Source organism: Dasypus novemcinctus, chromosome 14, assembly GCF_030445035.2.
Source record: "Dasypus novemcinctus isolate mDasNov1 chromosome 14, mDasNov1.1.hap2, whole genome shotgun sequence".
In the NCBI taxonomy this organism is placed as follows: Eukaryota; Metazoa; Chordata; class Mammalia; order Cingulata; family Dasypodidae; genus Dasypus; species Dasypus novemcinctus.
The window spans coordinates 71,657,143-71,678,776 of record NC_080686.1 but is presented as its reverse complement, the minus strand read 5'-3'; the positions used below and the strand labels follow the sequence as shown (position 1 = coordinate 71,678,776).

The window sequence follows — 21,634 nt, the reverse complement described above, 5'->3', positions numbered from 1 at the left end:
AAATTATTCAATTTTGGATTTACCAAAACTCTTAAAGATAAAATCCGACATCATTTAATAAAGAAGGCATATAAGAGCATTTTATAAATAAAAAATAACTTTACTGATATAGGATATTACTGGTGTTATTCCTTCAGGATTCCTATATCAGAATTATAGAATTACTGAATATTAATAGAAGAAGGAACCTCAAAAGTAATATACTCCACCTTCCTACATTAACAGTCGATAAAATATAAATCCAATAGGAGTGATTTTACTTGACTAAAACAAGTTAACAGCAGTCTTAGAAACAGAAAGAGATTCTTACCTCTGATCCATTTCTTTCTGCTCTACCAAGAATTCCCAAACTGTTCCTTAAAACTGATTAGAATTACTGAAACACTGCAATTTTATCTAAGCTTTCCTTTTTAAAAAACATTTTAAACTCTTGATCTGGTATCTATTGAAAGACTCTGTAAATCCCCCCAAATCATATGCTAATATTTAAATATACATTTGCATTTTTCTGGGGTGAGGGAGATAGATTTTTATCTTATTCTTAAATTTATCTTGTACTTAAAAGGATTTATCCATACGATTCAATAAAAAGTTCAGCCTTTCTTTTATATCTACCTTCTGTAATAAGATCATTCACCTGTGTGTATCTTACTCTGTTTATACAGTCTCTAATGCCAAAATTTGATTTTATATTGCTATGTCTTTTATGTCTTTTTGGCATAAATTTCAGCAAATGCAGTGGGTAAGAGCATTACTCTGGAATCAACTACTTGGGCTGGAATCCCAGTATAATTACTTAGTAGCACTATGTCCATCCTTAGGTAAAATGATGAAAACTTTTTGAGACTTCATCTATGAAATGGAACTAATAGTACCTACTACTCAAATAGATTTAATGATTAAAAAAAAAAATAAAGCTTGTAGTACAAAAAGTGCTATATGGAGACTATTATTAATAATAATTGGCTTTTTTAATTTTATTTTTAAAAGTCAGCATTTACGTTGACAGACACTGCTAATATACTGTATGTCTAAGCTACTGCAAATGACTCTGGCAGACTCCAGATAAAATTTCTTGAAATCCCTTTGAACTGTTTTCTAACCCAAAGTCTGCCATTTATTTCCTCAAATTTTCTTGTTTATCTGTCTCCATTTCTTTGATCAATTCTTTTTAACAGAGTCCAACACGAAGATACTCATTAAAAAGTTCATGAAAAAAACTAGAATAAATCAAAATTTAAACAGACGCTGGCTTATTTTAAAGTTAATTTTTCTAGCCTTTCTGATTGCAGAGAAGGGCTCATTTTCTCTGTATTTTAAAACTCAGCATATTTTTCCTATATTTTTCATAGCTCTTGCTAATTGACTTTTCTAAATTATTTGGCACACATAAACAATAGAAAAATTTAATTACATGATTCCCACAAACATTTTCGAAATTGTTTTTCTATGTCATAAAAAAGATTCAATTTGCATAATTTAAAACATCTCATACAATTATAAAATAAGAAATACGATGGTAGGCATAAACCCAAGAATATAAAAACAATTAAAACTACACAATATGGTTTTTTAACTGTTATTATTTAATTTTATAAGGGTAGATTTTAATTCCGATATGATCAAATCTATTTTACAATAACATGTCTAACAGATAGGGTATATGTTAATGCTCAAAAATAAAACTGCCTTATATCAGAGAATCAATAATTTGAGGGAAAAAAAATCATACATGTTCATTAATGAAATACCAAAAAAAAAACCACCCCGTACCCCCCTACCCCTGCAAAACAAAACAAAACAACCCACCAGAAGGGAGGGATTGGAGAGGACAGCTAATTTTAAACAAGAGATTCCATAAAATAACATTAAACATGTTACTCAACTTACCATGTAAAGCCCAAACAAAGCTCTCATATTTCTGTTGTTCAGTTTCAATGCCTGTGCAAAATACTTTCTTGAAAGTTCTAGGTTTTCAAGTCCACCCTGGGTATATTTAACCTGTTAAAATTGCAGTAAGGAAACCTATTTATTTCACTATTTTGAAATACAGCAAACTTCATTATATCATAGGTATTAGGAATTGCAACAGATATTCTATAAATAAATGCAAGATGTTAAAAGATTATTCATCTTAAGGTTAAATTAATCTAAATTTTAAAACATATCCCCTCAAAATCTATTCCATACTGTAAACCCTATTCCATGAACAGTAAGATCACAGAACACTTTGCAATATTAAATTTTCTATTACTAGCATTATAAATCTAGACTTGGATACTGAATTGACCTTTTACATCTCCACTGACATTCCTTAATAACAAAGTTCTTCTAACCTAACAGCATTTAATTGTCTTGCTAGTACTATGATGTAGGTGCTCACTGGACAAAGATATCCTTTTTTCTGAATTAACTTCTTAATAGTAAACAAATAAAGCAAATGCTTCCTATATTCTAAAACAATGACTTAAAAATTTATAATTGTTTTAAATGTCTTAGAAACCATTAAATGTTGACAACTGTGGCCAAATAGTCACATTATAATATCCTGATTCAGTCACTGAATTCATAATTTAAAAAATAGTATGCAAACAGAAAAACAGAAAAAATTTCAGCACTTTAAGCACTTTTAAAGGAAGTCAGTATTTACATTATAGTTTTAAAAATTTAAACCTTTTATTCCCACAACTCAATTTTCATCAAATGTTTTAAATATTTATATACTTGTTGAATATTAAGGCATATTCTTAGTTATATAATATCCAATAACAACAAAAATAAGATCACACACCATCGTTGTTTCTGAAAACACTTACTTCGGCATACTGCTGGCAGTATAAGTGATTGTGTGGATTAGTCATCATAAGCTCCTCTAAACAAAAGGCTGCCTTTGCATAGCTGAAAAATATCAAGAGGAGAAATTCATTTTAAAAGTCACAAATTTTACCTTAGGTACCCCTTAATATAATCTAACAGCAATTTTAGTGATGTCAGGCATTTTAGTCTCAAAATAATCTAAATACCTTTGTTAATGAAACTTGTCACCATTAAATATTTAAATGAAATGAATAAACAAAGGCTTAAATCCTAAAGCTGCCTCGGGTCAATATATTACATTTTTAAAAATGGGTCACTACTACGACATTCAAATATTACAAAAACACAAGCTTCAAGATCTCAGCACAGGTTACATATATGATAATTTCTGGAAGTTCACTGATGATTAATAAAATATTCCAATAGCTAAACAGTAAGGAATGAGACATTTTATTAAATACTTTTTATTCATTAGATAAAACCCTTTACGGTTATATATTTACTAACATATTTTATTACAAAGTTTTTTCCATTATTTAAGTTTAATGTCAAATACAAAATTATAATGAAGTTAGAAATTTCTAAACCCTTAGAAAATAGATCAAGTTAGTAATTTTGATATGAGCTCTACTATTAAACTATGGAGTAGAGAAACAAAAATCCTGCTGAAAACCTAAGGACAGAACTGCAGCAAAGGGCTCTGGATGAATAGCTCTAATCACATGACTCTAATTCACCTTAATATACTGTACATTTTTACAGCCATGCAAATATCCTCACTATTTAGAGAGAATCCTTGAGAATGCAAAAATGTATTCCTAATGAGGTAATGACAGTACTCAGTAGGAAAAGATTACCTAGTTATTTTTGGCATTTGTCTCAAACATACAAAGGTACTTACCCTCACACTAAGGTCTGCAATGCTTACTTTTTCAATATATACATGTTCCAATTTTACACATGTATATTGACTAAAAGCTAGCTTTTATTAAATGCTTATTATGTATCATATAATGTTCTAAGTGCTTTAAATGTATGAACTCATTTAATCCTTACCAAAACCCTAGGAAGTAGGCAATTATTATCATAATTCTAAATTTGACAACCCACTGAAGAACAGAGACGTAAAATAATTGCCTATTACAGTTGGGAAACAGCAGATCCAGGACCGAAACCCAGGCTGTGCCAGTTGAGAAAGCCTGCACTCTTAATCACTTTATGTACATTGTATTCATTACACACTACAATGAAAACTTGAGGTGGTGATGGCACTGATGAAATGTCAGTGGTAGCATAAAAAATGGATACAGCAGTCAAATCTACAGGGTCTGAGGAACAAAAATCACTCTGCAAGTTACCTCCAAATTATAAAATTAAATTTTATATTTAAAAAGGACCTTATAGATTTTCATCTAACATTGTACAGTCTTTTTCATTATTATATCTAAAATCTTGCATCACTTCTTGACAAATGATAGTTAATTCATAAATGATTAAACAAAAGATTGAATAAAGGACTAGAACAAAAGTATTATGACTAGCTATCTGCTATCTACTTAGCATTCTGAAAGAGATGAAAGAAGTCTATACTTTAAACCTATCATCAAAAAGTTCTTTTCTCAATGTGTTTCTTTAACTGGAATGATGCTAAAATTCATATTAAGGCTAAGGGTAATTGTTCTTAGAGATTTAAATGAATTGAGTACAATTGGTTCTAATACAGCATAAAGCAAGATATAATGGGCAGGTAAAATTTTCTATTGCAGGGAAGCAGACGTGGCTCAAGCAACTGGACTCCCGTCCACTATACAGGAGGTCAAGGGTTCAACACCCAGGGTCTCTTGGTGAGGGTAAGCTGGACCGTGTGGCGAATGGCTCACACGGAGTGCGCAGGAGTGCTCGCCCACACAGGAGTGCTGGCCCGCATGGCGAGCTGGCCCTCATGGAGAGTTGACACAAGATGATACAACAAAAAAAGACACAGAGGAGAGACAATAAGAGACAAAGCAGACCAGGGAGTAGAGGTGGCGCAAGAGAATGACTGCCGCTCTCCCACTCCAGAAGGTCCCAAGATCAGTTCTTGGAGCTGCCTAATAAGAATATAAGCTGACACAGAAGAACATGCAGTAAACAGACACAGAGAACAGACAATGGAGGGGGGGTAGAAATAAATAAATAAAAATCCTTTAAAAAATTTCTATTACAAAATGAATACTAAGGTGTTTTTCTCAAAATTAATTAGCACCACATATAGAAGGAACTCTTCCCCTAATTTTATAAAGTAGAATATCTTAAACTAATTTTGTGGATAAAAAATAGAATCACATAATATAGATGAGAAGGAGCTTAAGAGATTGTCTAGTCCATTCTTTCTCAGACAGGGTAGCCGAGAAGTATTAATTTATATGGCAAGTGATTCGAGTGACTATATTCCCAAGGATGGCACATAGGAAGTACCATTCTAGATACACAGAAGAGCAAGCAATTCTTTCACGAACCTAGCCCAAACCGACTCAATGAGACTATGATTAGAGAAGCAAAAACAACCTGAAATGGTTTAAAGTAGGAACACAACTATTACTACTATGTTAGAGTCTATACAAGAACTATACACATTTTTGCCCTTCTGTTCCTCATAAAAGCATATATAACTATAGGTTACAGTATTTGCACCTGCACTGCTTTACCAATATTATGGTTTTTCCTTATGGAATCTTGATAAATCTATTTTATATGAATATTATATTAAAACAGATGTAAAATGAAGAACCATAATCACAATCATAAATAATTTATATTATTAGATATTCCTTGCTGATCTAGTTTCAACTATAAATCAAGTAATAAAATTAAGTGTCTGACATTGTGAATGTATTTTTACTTATATTGCATATGACAGGCTAACATATAAATTGTAACTGTAACTTTTCATATTTACAAGTAAAGCATATCAGTATGGTTAATGTGTGTGACATATACCACTGGAATAACTAAAGATAAACTGGAATTTATAAATTAGAACCTGAGTTAAAGGTGACTTGAAGAGATAAAAAATTATGTGGCAAAATTCTATATCCCTTTTTCTCTCTGTAACAATACTAAGCTTGCATAAACATTCTAATATAGAAACTTAGTTGGAGTCAAAATTCCTAGACCTAAGCCAATTATGGTACCCGTGACGTAGTATACTTAAAATAACTGATAACTATTTATATGCAGAAAAGAATGTCGACATGTATTAACATGTCTAGCTATTCCTAATCTGATAAATTTTTGCCACTGTGTTCACAAAACTGTTGCTAAACTGTCATCCTATAATAATTTACCTCTTCTACAGAAATGTCCTACCTACGTAATAACCTTCCCAAACAATTTGCAAAAGTTAAAAAGAATGATAGTACCCAGTGTTGACAAAGATAAGACATCCATAACTGCAGGTGAGATTAAAATGGTATTTATTACCATTCTAGAAAACAATCAGGAACTACTGTACAAAAACAAAGAAAATGTACATATCATTTAGTCAAGCAATTCCACTTCTAAGAATTTAGCTGAAGGAAAGAGTTAAAATAGAGATAATACTACACCATTACAGAAAAAATAAAAAACAACCTTGAGATCCCCATTGGAAACTGGTTAAGAATACCAGGGTACACTGGGAAGAAGGATCATTCAAAGACTTAAAAATCACACTGAAAAATGTTCATTGTGATGGAAAATTTTTGACAAAATATAACTAAGTGGAAAACGTAAGCTAAAAAGATTAATTCTATTGTGGGCCCTTGTTTAGAGAGGTATGGAGAGAACAAAAATCAAATATAAACTGTAGTTAACTTTGCATGATGGAACACAGGTACTTTTTGTCTATTCGGTTTCCAAAATTTCTGTATTAAGCATTCTTTAATTAAAAAAAAAAACATTTCCATAAGATCTTCAAAAACAAATAAATTTTAAGTGACTATCACTTTTTTTAGGGACAAAATTTCTAAAATGTTAATTTCTTTATCGCACCTTGAAGATTCTGTTTCATGTTACTTGAATTTAAGTATTATACACTGTATACTTTAAAGAATGTTGATTTTTAGACTATAAAAAATGGAAACATCATTACCATTTAAACCAAATACACTGTCACCTTCAAGTGTATATAAGAATCATGAGTATATTTACATACGTATGTATACAAGCATATACACATCTATACTGAACATGATTAAGGAAACAATTTCCTACCCACAACAGACAGAATCTGATACTCAAGTGTAGTAGAGAACTCAACAATGGTTCACAGAATACACCATAGATTTGTCAAATGACAGGTATTATTTTTATTTTAGCTCCCATTTTTATTGGTATTATGCAAATAACTACCCTACTTCTCCATTTCACAATATATACGGACACCTGGGCAAAGGCAAGAGAGCTGTGTCTTCATTCTATAATAAATAACTTTAGTTAATTTGATGGTATATGTCTTGCTCTTCAAGAATATGGTTACAACTCCCTGAGAATCTGATTCTAGTCTCTCAAAAAGAAGGAATGAAACAATGTAATATACTTTAGATTCAGCGGAAGAACTAAAGGAAGAAAAAAAATCATGCCTATACATGGAGGTTAGCGTTAATGCTATGATATTAGAAACCTTGCAGTAAGACTGAACTAATCCTCTCACACTGGGATTTCCTCTGTCACTACAGCAATAAAAATGCTAACAAAAACATTAAATATCCAATAAGCAAGTTTCTACAGCATTCAACATTCTTGATTGTTCTTATTTTTTACCCAGGCAACATAATGCTTCTAACTTTGAAAGAGTTGATTCTCTTAACACTAAGGCTAATAAATGCATACAATTGACAGATTTTTTAAACAGCAGGGAGTATAATACTCTTTGTATATAAGAACAATTTGAACTCTAAAAATTCACAATTTTGATTCACCCAAAATAAACTTGGCTTAGCATATTCAAGCCTTTCAAATTCCAAATACAAATATATTTGAAAGAAAAATTTATTTCTTAAACAAAAATAATTTAGTAGCACAGAAATGTCCTAAATAAAGTTATTCACGTCTTCTGATGAGCAAATTGTTAATATATGTTATTTTTCATTTAATTGCTGATTTATTTTGTTTTTCATTAAATAACATGTGATTCATACCTTTCTACCAGGCCTTTGGGAATCATTATGCCATCTCAATTTACATACTGATGAAAATTGCACTTCTAACAAAATTTTACCTGTGCCTAACAACTTACTCATGTTCATTGATATAAAGTTCTGCAAGTTCATGCCAGGCTTCTTGGTCTCCAACAAATCTGGTGGGAGGAAAGAGAAAAAAAAAGTAAGTGTGTAGATAGTCTATAAATGAACAGCATGGAGGCAAAAAGGAAAATCAAATGCAAATTCCATTTTAATTAAAAAAAAGATTTATCAGAATAACAAAACACAATCCTCTTGTAAAACACTCACTGTTCCAGATACTCATTCAGCTCCCGAATGGCCTCCACATTTTTCCCCTGGGCTTTTCGAATGGCAATCTTACGCTTTCTTGCAGCCTATGGGTTGACATTAATAAAGGATTAAGCCCTCCTGATTCCCTGGGTTTTTATAAAGAAGGTAATTTGACTGTGCAAATTATTATCTCAATGCCAGTGACATTCCATTGTTGAACTACTGCATAGCTGGGAGTTTATAAACATACCCCAGGACGTCCCCCTGGGGAATTCAAACATTCCTCTAACAATCACATACGCTTTATTTTTGATGCACACAATGTACGCATCATTTCATCCAAATAAATAACCATACAGATTCTAATAATTACAAGCCAGCAGGGAAGCCTAATCTTTATCCAGGCTGAAGTCCTTTACTCTGTGTCATTCATAAGATTTGTATCTTAGAGATAGGCAGATAGTGGATATTAGAAAAAAACCTCACTGTGGCCACTTGAATGTCATTATCCAAATATGGCTTCTGACAACTTCTTCATATTTGAAGAGAAAATTCTACCTATAAGTCTTTCAAAAGAATAATATAGATCTGAAAGAAATTTCATAAGACAAAACATTTAACTTGAATTTTAAAGTTTTTAAAAATGATAAACACATAAAACCAAATGCCATCTATTTATTCATTCACTAAGTATACAGTGAACATCTACTATCTACTAGGTACTGTGCCAGACAATGGAAATACAAAGATTAAAAAAGGAACAGGTAATTCCCTACAGGAACTCAGTCTCTTGAGAGAAAGACACATTAAATTAAAAATGTATTGTAGTAGGACCTTGTAATAGGAAATGGATTTACGAATATCTCACCAAAAGCATGAGCAGCAAAAGAACTAATAGATAAATGGGATTTCCTCAAAATTAAAGCCTTCTGCACCTCAAAGGAGTTTGTCAAGAAAGTAAAAAGGGAGCCCACACAATGGGAGAAAATATTTGGCAATCATATATCTGATAAGAAACTTATAACTTGCATATATAAAGAACTCCTATATCTTGAAAATAAAAAGATAAACAACCCATTTAAAAAATGGAAAAAAGACTTAAACAGACACTTCTCCGAAGAAGAAATACAAATGGCAAGAAAGCACATGAAAAAATGTTCCAAATCTCTAGCTATCAGGGAAATGCAAATCAAAACTACAATGAGATACCATCTTACACCCATAAGATTGGCAGCTATGAAAAAAACAGAAGAATACAAGTGCTGGAGAGGATGTGAAGGAAGGGGAACACTCATCCACTGCTGGTGGGAATGCGGAAGGATCCAACCATTCTGGAGGAAAGTATGGCGGTTTCTCAAAAAACTAGCCATAGATTTGCCATATGACCCAGCAATACCACTGCTGGGTATATACCCAGCAGAACTGAAAACAAGGACACAAACCGATATATGTACACCAATGTTCATAGCAGCATTGTTCACTATTGCCAAAAGTTGGAATCAACCCAAATGCCCATCAACAGATGAGTGGATCAATAAAATGTGGTATATACACACAATGGAATACTACTCGGCTGTAAGAACAAACACACTACAAACACATGTGATAACATGGATGAATCTTGAGAACCTTATGTTGAGTGAAGCAACCCAGACATTGAAGGACAAATACTACATGACCTCAATGATATGAAATAAACAAGCTGCCCTAGATAGCAAGAGACTGAACAATAGGCTTACAGGAAATCGGAGGGTGGAGGAAGGATATGAGCCGATGTCTGCAGGGGGGGAATTTAAGACGAGATGGTGGTAAGTATGAACACAAAGAAGAGATAAAATGGGGGCAAGGGGTTGCCTTTGGTTGGGGCTTTACGGGTTTGAGGGTGGCTGGGGAGGGATGGTTGGGTAACGTTGCCCAAAAGTGGGGGGAGGGAGGGGGAGCATACGAACACAGGAGAGGGTCAGGAGGTGGTGGAGAGTAAAATGCCGAGAAAATCATATCAAAATATAATAAAGAGGGTTACCTGTTTAGAATGCTCGGAGGGGAGGGTCTGATGCAGGACGGGCTCCTGGGGAATGCCTAAATGCTCATTCTGCCAGAGTGGGTGACACCAAGGGGTAGAATCCCAAGTAGTGAGAGTGGGGGTGGACCCACATCCTGGGGAGGACTAATGCCACCAAATAGAGGGAACTGTATCCCTCGAGAGAAAGGGTGGCTCCCAGGGCATTGGGGCAGTTGAGCAAGTTAGGCCCTGAACACTATTCCATCTATTTCTGGAAGTGGCTCCTCAGGAAACGAAGGTTGGCTGTCACTGTGGGCACCAAGGTGGAAGGGAAAATGGACGTTAAATGTGTGGAACCAAAGTAAAAGGGGGGCAAGAGAGGAGTTTTTTGAGAGTACACATGGCTATAAAACATGTAATATTACACCATAACATATAGGAGATGACAGACTGATAATGTAAACCATAATGTAAAACATAGGATAACTAAAAATGTAAAGAACTGTGTATCCTAAAGTATGCACCATAATGTAAGCACAGATATTACCTTGTTAGAAAGCTAATATCTCAGACTCTGTCCATCATCTTAAGTAAATATGATGTGAAAAGGGTGTAAGAGTATCGCTGTGGAAGGAAAAAGGTTTTGTGGTGGATGTATGGGAGTGCTGTATATTATATATATGCATTGCTGTGGTCTAGGACTCCTGTGAAGAAATGCTGAATAATTAGGGGGGGGAAAAAAAAAAAAAAGGATAGGATGTGGAATTTTTTCAAGTCAACATTCTTTATCTAAGTTCTTTATCTAACTTTATCCAAGTTCTTTATCTATCCTTTAAACCCATCGCTATATACCATTCCCTAGTAAGGGACCATGACATTATATTGGGCTTCAAATTTCGGGGAGTTCTGGACCACAGAGTGTTTCAACAATGGCAATGGAGGGATACTGGTATGGGATACCAATGACAGGTGATATATGGCTGACAGGGAGCTGTACAGAACATATGTCCAGGGGGCATGGTAATGATTGGATATACTCATAGTGGCAACAATTAAAAACCACAGCAGGGGGGGTACTGGGTTCCTGGCCAGTGGTGCTCTGTCGCGGTCCCTAGGGGAGCAGCGACAGTCTCCCAGGTACAGCGGCGGGGACCTGGAGGGAGTGAGGGTTCAACAGTGAGCCCCTGATGCTAATGACTATGCTTGTGAGCTGATAAACCTAAAATAAGAACAAGGCCTAGAGCAACATTGTGCCTGGGAATTTCCTCCTGTCAGCCTTCATGTTACTCAAATGTGGCCAGTCTCGAAGCCAAACTCAGCATGTAAATGCAATGCCTTCCCTCCAGCGTGGGACATGACACCCGGGGACGAGCCTCCCTGGCAACGAGGGACCACTATCAAATACCAACTGATGATGCAACTGGAAAAGGACCTTATACGGAAGGTTCAATGCGGATCAGCAGAATATCCATGTCTACATAAAATAACATGACTTTAAAATGCTGTTTGACCTAAAGTAAGGGGGAAATGGAAAGGAGAAATGAGTTTATATGGCTACGAGTTTCTAAAAAAGAGTCTGGAGGCTGGCAGAAGGTTTGCCCTCATGCACAACTGAGCAGAGTCAGAGAGACAGATAAAGCAGATACAACCCCCAGATATTGGTTCCTTTGAAGGCTAAAGAGACCCATGAGAGTTATGGCCATGGCCGATGGGGTTAACTACCAGGGCAGATGGCCCCTCTTTGGAAATGATGTTTATGTGTGATGAATCTGGACTCAGATGGGATCTCCCTTCATAAGACTTTCATGCTAATGTGCTGGAGGTGCAGTTAACGTTGGGATTTAAGATATATTTAGGGGATTTGAATCTCTGGACTGACAATGTGATAGCCAGGTCCTGAGCCTCAACACACTCCAGCACCTACAATCTGATTTATTGGACTTACCACACTCAGCTAAGATGGAGTTGAAGAAGGACAAGCACCACACCATGGAGCCTAGAGTGATTACAACTGAAAATGGGAGGATTGCATCTAGCATCCATGTGGAATTTGAGCCTCCTCTTGACATAGAGGTGCAATGGACACAACCAATCCAATGTCCACATAGAAGAGGTGGTATTGGATTGAGAAAAGTGGACATGGTGGACGATGGGTATGGGGAAAGGCAGGAAGAGATGAGAGGTGGAGGTGTCTTTGGGACATGGAGCTGCCCTGGATGGTGCTTCAGAGGCAATCACCGGACATTGTAAATCCTCACAGGGTCCACTGGATGGAATGGAGGAGAGTATGGGCCATGATGTGGACCATTGACTATGAGGTGCAGAGGTGCCCAAAGATGTACTTACCAAATCCAATGGATGTGTCATGATGATGGGAACGAGTGTTGTTGGGGGGGGAGAGGGGGGGGTGGGGGAGCGGGGTTGAATGGGACCTCACATATATATTTTTGATGTAATATTATTACAAAGTCAATAAAAAAAAAATGTATTGTAGTAAGGTCAGTGATAGAAATATCTCTATCATTTATTATTGATATCATTAAATAAATAATAAATTATCATTTATTTAAGGTATTGCTGTGGCAACAAGGAGGAGATCCTAACAAAAGCTGTGTTGTGGCAGAGTGGTGGAGGTGGAAGGACAGGACGCATAGAGTGTCCCAGATATAACACCTCTACTGACAAAGAAAGGGTAAGCAGATATAAAGAAAGCAAAAGAGAAATTTGCAATGATGACATTCCATACTAGGAATAACACATGAAGAAAGGCATAGGAGACAAGAGCATTATGTATAATCACGCTATAAGTTTGAGGCTACAGTCAGGGGACTGTAGGGCACTGCATGAATTATTAGATAGGCATCATCTCCATCTCTGTTTAATTCAAATGCAGAAGGATAAACAATGAAACACATTATAACTAGGTGTAAAACTAAGCTTATTGATTTAAACATGACTTGTTGTTACTTTATGTAGTATGCACTGTACCCTATGCAGACCAGAGAAGTAAAATGCACAGGGACCCTCTCTACAGTAGCAGACTACCTGTCATGGGGAGTGAGGGGGGTAGGATGTGGGAGGGCTCTGAAAAAGAAAAAGTTAAATAATCAGAGAGAATTAAAAGACTAGCCAGTAAATAAAGATAGTTAATAGCAATATTTTTAATAAGACTGATGACAGAATACTTTGGAAAGAAAAGAATGACAGGCTTTAAGAATTTGTATTCTTGATTATTGCCTTATGCCAAATGCCTAGCACAATATCTGCCACAGAGTAGACAGACTTAAATATTTCTGGAATAATTCCAACTATTATGTAAAAACAATAACAGCATCATATTAAATGCAAAGTCTTATCTAGAAGGAAAGTAAAAGTAAAGCTATGAAACTACCTCAAATCTTAGTCATTTAGGAAAAGCATTAAACTTAAAATAGGAGCCCAGTTTCAAGTCCTTCTGGAAACAGATGAGGGACAAATTAATAATAAATTAAGAAATTGATTTATTTTGGACACAAATATTTAATTCACCAAACCAGTATCATTTAAAACATAATTTATTCCTTTTGTCTTTCATGACACACTGTTTGTCACTTACCTACTTTCCTACCAAGGGCAAAATATTTAAGTTCTTCAAACTTTGGTAATACCACCTTCCTCTAAGAATCAATGTAAAGGCAACTAACATATTACCTGGCATTTAATAGCATCGAATAAATGTTATCTTATTTTTCCTTTGATCTATGCTCAATTGTGAGTTATTTCAGGACAAGAAGAAGCTTATTTGTTCGGTATTTATATCTTGCCACCATTTTATAGGATTTGCACCAGCTAAGATGAGTTATGGTAGACTTACAGGGAAACTTGTTGAAAACACTACATTAAAATGCCACAAATCAGCCAAAAAGTCAAACTATAAACACGAATAGCAACATACACTTCTACAGTCATAAGAAGAGATATAGTATGAACACTATAATGGATACCTTTATGTAGGAGTTTGGTGTTAAAGGTTATATGAAAACATCTAACTTTAATTAGATTTCTCAAAGTTACGTGATCATGAGCCATTCCTTTTTTGTTGAACATACCTTAATGTTTTTAGGACACTAGCATTCTACAGAATACAGTTTGTAAAGCACTTTTCCAGAGTGTTTCAAAGATAGATAATTAAGCCTAAAAAACGTCCTTTACAAAAACAAGATGGCTAAAGTATCATTTACAAATACTATATATTTATGAATGAATAAAATGAAGATTTAAACAACTTAAATGCATCAAAAGAGGTAGAATTAGAAGTAGGATCCAAAAATTCTGATTCCCATCCTAGATCATTCTATGAGACTTTTCGAAAGAATCTGAAATATTACAAATTAAATATTTATTTTGAATTATATGTGTTTATGGTAGGTGGAATGTCATTGTTTCATACGAATAATGTGAAACAAACAGAATTTCAGTATTAACTTTATAACAGTCAATTTTAAAAAATGAGTTTCTCCACCTAAAAAGCTCTTCAGTGAAGTAAGGGAAAAGAATTTTGAATCCAAGATTCTACTGATAAATTTGGGAAATCGCCCTCAAATGGGGAATATATACCTTGATCACATAAAACCTAAGATATAACATTTTATCTAGTAATATTCTAAACTTTAAAATAACCTTTAAAGTGGTACCTGTCCAATTAAGCAAAATCAGTTTTGGTAATGAAAATATATAAGACAACTTAAAAAAAAAACTTGGCAATCACTATCATCAGGACAAGAGTGTATTGAGCCAATAATTCTTTATTGAACTACAGCCTTTACCAGATTATTTCTTTTAGAGATAAATACCCCATTCTGGTATAAGGAACAATTTTATCATGTTTCTTTTAAATGAGCACTAAGCAGGGACTTCCATTTATAGCTAAGATGGAGTAAGGGGACTAGGTTTACCCTCCTGCCTAAAATAGCTAAAGAAATGAATCAAATATATGATTCGCTCTTAAGACAAGGGACACCAGGCAACAAAGGTCAGTGATTCCTGAAAGGAAGGAAACAAATGAGGTCAGCCACTTTTTTACTGCCCTGGCTCAATGCCTTGAGAGTTTTAGCATGGTGTGCAAGGAAAGGGGATCAGGTTGAGTCTGGCAGTAGGGGAAGCCACATTGAGCCCAACGGACTCCCTGAATTCAGGAAAAAGAGCTGAGAGCCTAGGAAGATGAAAGTGACAGGAGATTATAGGACAAAGTACCAGAAAGGAGAGAACAGCAAAGAAAAAGTACTCTGGAACTCTGTATAGGGTTCCTTGAGTACCCAGCTGTACAAAGAGCATGATCAGCATAAGTATGTAAGAAAACAACCCAACGCCACAGGGAAAGAATCACCTGAAAGGTTTAGCTGGAACAGTGCCCAGGGCTTCCCAGGTCTCAAAAGAGTACCTCTTCTCACCAGGCAGACTGGAAAATGTCATGATTCATGTGGCATTCGATAAATATCCAGAAAGATCTTACCTTGGTAGTGGGAAATAATTAGCCCTAGCTTAAACACTGTTCTAAAAAAAAATCTAACAATGACCTGAAAGTATTAAATTGTTTCCAAGTAACTTAAATGTGTTCCAGAACAAAGCTCTAGAATATTTACAGGAATAAAAAAATAGAAAGGGACAAAAAGAAACTTTTGAGGTTAATAGTTTTGTTCACTATCTTATTATGGCAATAGTTTTACAGGTCTAAACAAATACCAAAACTCATCAAATTTTATACTTTAAATATGTAGTTTGTTAAATATCAAATGTCAGGGAAATTTTAAAAAGCATCAAGTAATCTAAACGTTAAGTCTTGAATATTTATCAACTTCCATTTTCTATTTCTTTCTTTTACTTTTTCCCCTTAATATATGCAAATGTTCTGAATTTTAATAAGTTTCTTGCTTGGATCAATCTTTCTAAAAGTAAACTTATGTCTCAAAAATGAAAACTATTCCACAATTTATAAGTGATTTTAATATTGGTGTTAGAATTTCTATTATAAAATATGTAACTTCAAAAACTATTCATTATGATACAAAAGAAATTATTACAAAAGAAAAGACAGCTGGGACTAAAATCTTGTCATTGATTCAAAGATATATAAATGTTTAAATAAACAGAATATATAATATATCACACAAAATATACAATCAAGCATAATAAAGATACTGGTTATGTAAATTTTATATAAACAGAATATACAATGTATTACATATAAAATATACAATCAAGTATAATAAAGATACTGATTCAAAAAGTTAAGACAAACAGAAACAAACATTTCAGTTTTGCAGATTTACACAGAAGAGTATTGGACATTAAGGGAAGTAGATGTTCAGTAATTATCTGCAGAATGAATAAATATATCACAATTTTACAGCTGGAAATAACTTGAAGAAGGAAGTGATAATAAAAATTAAAAAAAAAAATTAAATCTCTTCATTTTATATATAGAGAAAACCAAAGCCTAAACTTGCACAAAAAATCTTAGGGTTCCTGAAATTGTTTACTTCTCTTTCCTGCCGTAGTCACTTACTCTCTGGACACTTACTATTCTGATGTACAATTGCTTATTCATATAATGTTTAAATGTAAATATATAGTCAAGCAGAATATCCCCAAATGCCATATAAATCCCTGGTTTGAATAATTACCAAGAAATCAGAATAAGGTTCAAAAAGTCTCTCTTGGCTTGCTCTTATCCACGCCACGCAAAATAGCTTATCTAAAGAACAATTTTTACCTATCATAGCCTCACTGGTTAAATAGTCTATCAAAAGCAAAAATTATGCCTACAAGAAATTTAAAAAACAGCAAAACATCCTTAAGTTATTAGCCTTCATATACTCTCTGAATGTGGCAAGTATGCTCTAGTTACATGACAAAATTTAAATAATGAAATTTCTTTAGGGGAGATAGCTGGTTGTCAAGTATATTAGCTACTAAGCTCTAATTCAATTCATTATCATTGCTTCTTTCTTTATGATTAAGAATCTTGAGCTCTGGAAACAAACTACCTACCTAGATTTTCCTACTTACTGACTGCATAACTTGGGCAACTAATTCAACTTCCCTATTATCTGATCGGATGGTGGTAATGATTAAATGAGATAATATATATGAAGTGCTTAGCTCACTGATGTTCCACATTAAATATTCAGGAAATATTAACTTTTCATCATTATCATCATCTAATCCTTATTTTGTTCATCATGTCAATTCTATCACTCTTCTTTTCACTATTCTACTCATTTTTTTTCAACTTGCCTACATTTAAAATTTTTCATTATTAGAAAAACTGTGGGTTTACAGAACAATCACGCATAAAATATAGGATTCCCATATACCAACCAACCACCAACACTTTCCACAGGAGAGGAACATTTGTTACATGCGATGATAGCACATTTTTATAATTTTACTACTATGTAAAGCTCATGGTTTAACTTAGGGTTCACTGTTGTGTAGTGCAGTTTCATGATTTTTTAAAAAATGTTATTATACATAAAATCTAACATATCCTGTCAATCATATTCAGATATATATTTCAGTGCTGTCAACTGCATTTACAATTTAGAGCTACCATCACCATCCATTACCAAAACATTTCCATCATTCCAAATAGGAACCCTGTACATTTTAAGCCTTATCTTTCCATTCCCTACCCTACCTTGTCCACAGGAAATGGATATTCTAGATTCCAACTCTATAAGTTTGCTGATTCAAATTGTTCCAAATCAGTGAAATCATACATTATTTGTCCTTATGTGTATGGTGTATTTCACTCAACACGTTGTCTTCAAAGTTCATTCATGCTGTCGCATTTATGAGGAATTTACTCATTTTTATGGCTGAATAATATTCCACTGTATGTATATACAACATTTTATTTATCCATTCAACACTTGATGGACAAATGGGGTGCTTCCATCTTTTTGCAAGCTAAAAGAAATAATGTCGCTATGAATATTGGTGTTCATATTCCTGCCCTGTTCCTGTCCTGTTCCTGCCCCTGCTTTCAATTTTTTTGGCTATATACCTAGTAGTAGGATTGCTGGGTCATATAGTTCTATACTTAGCTTTTCTGAGAAATTGCCAAACTCTCTTCCACAGAGGTTGCACTATTTTACATTGCCACTGGCAATGAATAAGTGTTCCTATTTTTCTACATCCTCTCCAGCACTTGTTATTTTCTGTTTTTCTGTTTGTTTGATTGTTTTTAAACAGCAGCTGTTTTCATGGATGTGAAATGGTATCTCATTATGAATTTGATTTGCAATTCCCTGATGGATAATGATGTTGAGCATCTTTTCACATGCTTTCTGGCCATTTATATATCTTCTTTGGAGAGATGTCTGTTCAAGTCTTTTGCCCATTTTTAAATTGGTTTGATGTCTTTTTGTTAAGTTGAAAGTTTATACATACTGGATATTAATCCCTTATTGGATATGTGGTTTCCAAATATTTTCTACCATAGTGTAGGTTGTCTTTCTACTTTCATGATGAAGTCCTTTGAAGACCACAGTTTTTTATTTTGATGAGGTCCCATTTATCTATTTTTTATACTGGTGCTTATGCTTTGGGTATAAAATCTAAGAAACAATTGCCTAACACAAGGTCCAAAAGATGCTTCCGGTGGTAGTCTGAGACTATATGTTATTCTATACTCTCCTCCAAGCCTCTCTCTCCTGTCTTTTTCATTCAGGCTCTAAGGCTTCTTTTAATATTTCCTGCAAAGGTGGATTCTTTTTTTACAAATTCTCTTAGTTTCTGTTTGGTTGTGAATATTTTCTACTCACCATATTAAGTGAAAGATGATTTTGCTGAATCAAGAATTCTTGGCTTGCAGTTTTCTTTTTCAGTATCTTAACTGTACCATACCACTGTCTTCTTGCCACCATGATTTAGTTTACTTTTTTAAAGATTTATTTTATTTATTTATCTCTTCCCACCCCCTTGTTGTTCATACTTGCTATGTCTGTTCATTTTCCTTGTTTCTTTAGGAGGCACTGGTAACCGAACCCTGGACCCCAAAGTAGGAGTGAGGTGCCTAATTGCTTGAGCCACCTCCCCTCCCTGCTTTGCTGTGTTTCTTGTTTTTCTTCATGTCTCTTGTTGCATCAGCTCACCATGCCTGCCCATTCCGCCAGCTCGCTGTCTTCTTTAGGAGGCATGGGGAACCAAACCAGGGACCTCCCATGTGGTAGGCAAGAGTCCAATCAGTTGAGCCATATTCGCTTCCCTCCATGGATTCTGACGAGAAATCTGAACTAAGTCTTATATGGTGTCCCTTGTATGTGATGGTTTGCTTCTCTCTTACTGCTCTCAGAATTTTTTTTTTCTTTATCTTTGATATTTGACATTTTGAGTAGTATGTGTCTTAGAGTAGGTCTAATTGGATTTATTCTGATTGGGGTACGGTGTGCTTCTTAGATGTGTAAATTCATTCCTTTCATGACAGTTGGGAAATTTTCAGCTATTATTTCTTCAAATACTCTTTTTTGTACCTCTTACCTCTTCTTCTCGAACTCCCATGACATGTATATTGCTGCATTTCATGTTGTCATTAAACTCAATGAGACCCTGGCTCCACTTTTAGCATTCTTTTCTCTCCCTGTTCTTTCCTCTCTTCAATTTCAGCTGTTCTGTTTTCAGTATCATTTATTCTTTCTTTTACCATTACAAGTCCAAGTCCACTGTTGTATGCCTCTAATGTGTTTTTTTACCTCATCTATTGTGCCCTTCATTCCCACGAGCTCTGTTACTTTTCTATTCAGGATTTCAATTTCTTCCTTGTGCTTGTTCAATGTCTTCTTGATGTTGATCATCTCTTTAGCCACGTTGTCTTTCAACTCATTAATTTGATTTTGGAAATTTGTGTGCATTTCATTAATTGGTTGTCTCAATTCCTGTGTCTCTTTTGGGACTTTGATAGATTCCTTTTCTTGGGCCATGTCTTTTATTTTCTTAGTATGGTTTGTAATTTTTGGCTGATGTCTAGGCATCTGATCAGGATGGTAGTTTACTCAAATGTTCAATTACTCTCTCTTTCATAGGGATTTAGCGGTAGGAGGCTTTGTTACTGCTGCTCTTTGATTCATGGTTCAACTTGGACTGTTAGGATTGTCTCTGTTAGTTGCTTAAAACTGGGCTCTGGACCCAGTAATATGTTGCAGACCTGCTCCTTAGGGTTTCAGGGAAGGAGGTAATAAAGGTCAGAAAAACCTTCTCGTAATTATTTTTACTTTTAATTTTCTCATGCACACTTCCCTGGTCTGCCAGCAGATGGTGCTCTTTGGCAGTCCTGTCAGTTTAATGCCTGGTCTGTGTTTGCTGCGACAGGGACCTGGACCTAATCAATGTGGTAGAGGTTCCTGCCTGGAGGCTAAGAGCCTAGTAATTCTAACTTTCTCAAAGTCAGCTCTCCAGCCTTGACTAGCAGGCCTCTCCCTTTTCCTGGGTAGGAAATAATTTCACTCCTTTCTGCATCCTCAACAATCAGTCACAGTTAGTAGAGAGAGTAAGATTGGGCAGGTCGCATCTCTTTAGTCCCAAGCTTGCTCCCAAGGCAAACAATGGTGTGGCCCCAATGGCCTTGTGGGACACAATAGACCATATTTGTGGGTCAGTCTTAGGCTGTGTCTCTCTCTCCCCAATTTCCCGGGGTGGTGGATCCCTGGACCCCCATCTGTAGCTAGCCCAGAGGTCTGAGAATTCTAAAGTGTCTTTAGTGTAGGTGAGGGTGCTGGCAGTAACAGCTGCTAGATTAACTCGCAGTTTTGCTGTCATGATTCTTTTCTTTGTCCCTCTCTCTTCTGGGCCACATCCAGCCTTTGCCTGGTGTCAAACCTTAGATTTTTTTCCAGGCTGTTTCAGCCTGTTCTCTAGCAAGTTTCTGGAAGAGAAGTGAGTCCTGTGTCTTTCTAGTACACCATCTTCCCAGAAGTACTCTCTTTTTTTTTTTTTTTTCAGTACTAGCTAAAGCCTTGGGATTTTACTGATCTCCTTAAGATCCAACTTTGGTTTTGTTGACTTTATTTTTGTTTGTTTTGTTTTCTATTTTATTTCTCTCTGCTTTAATCTTCTTGCTTCAGGTTTAGTTACCCCTTCTTTTTCTACTTCTTCCAGTTCTGAGGTTAGGCCTCTGATTTGAAATCTTTTTTTCTTTCTTAATGTAAGCATTCAGAGGTATAAATTTCCCTCTCAGCACTTAGCGGGTGAATGGTTGAGTGAATGATCCATACGTACTTGAGAAGAACATGTATTCTGTTTTCACTAGGTGCAGTGCTCTATGTATGTTTGCTAGGTCTCATTGGTTTAGTTTACCATTCAGCTTTATATCTCCTTATTGATC

At 34.9% G+C, this 21,634-nt stretch overlaps 1 protein-coding gene across 5 annotated transcripts in view; it reads right to left on the bottom strand.

Annotated features, from left to right (window-relative positions):
* Positions 1 to 21,634, bottom strand: part of EMC2 (ER membrane protein complex subunit 2) — a 93,778-nt gene that overhangs the window by 17,019 nt on the left and 55,125 nt on the right. For all 5 annotated transcript variants that reach the window (XM_004457532.5, XM_071208002.1, XM_058275914.2 and 2 more), the window contains 4 exons: positions 8,289 to 8,374; positions 8,075 to 8,134; positions 2,817 to 2,898; positions 1,891 to 2,001 (listed from right to left, as the gene is read on the bottom strand). In XM_004457532.5, coding sequence (XP_004457589.1) covers positions 1,891 to 2,001; positions 2,817 to 2,898; positions 8,075 to 8,134; positions 8,289 to 8,374 — 339 coding nt within the window. The remainder of the gene's footprint in view (positions 1 to 1,890; positions 2,002 to 2,816; positions 2,899 to 8,074; positions 8,135 to 8,288; positions 8,375 to 21,634) is intronic.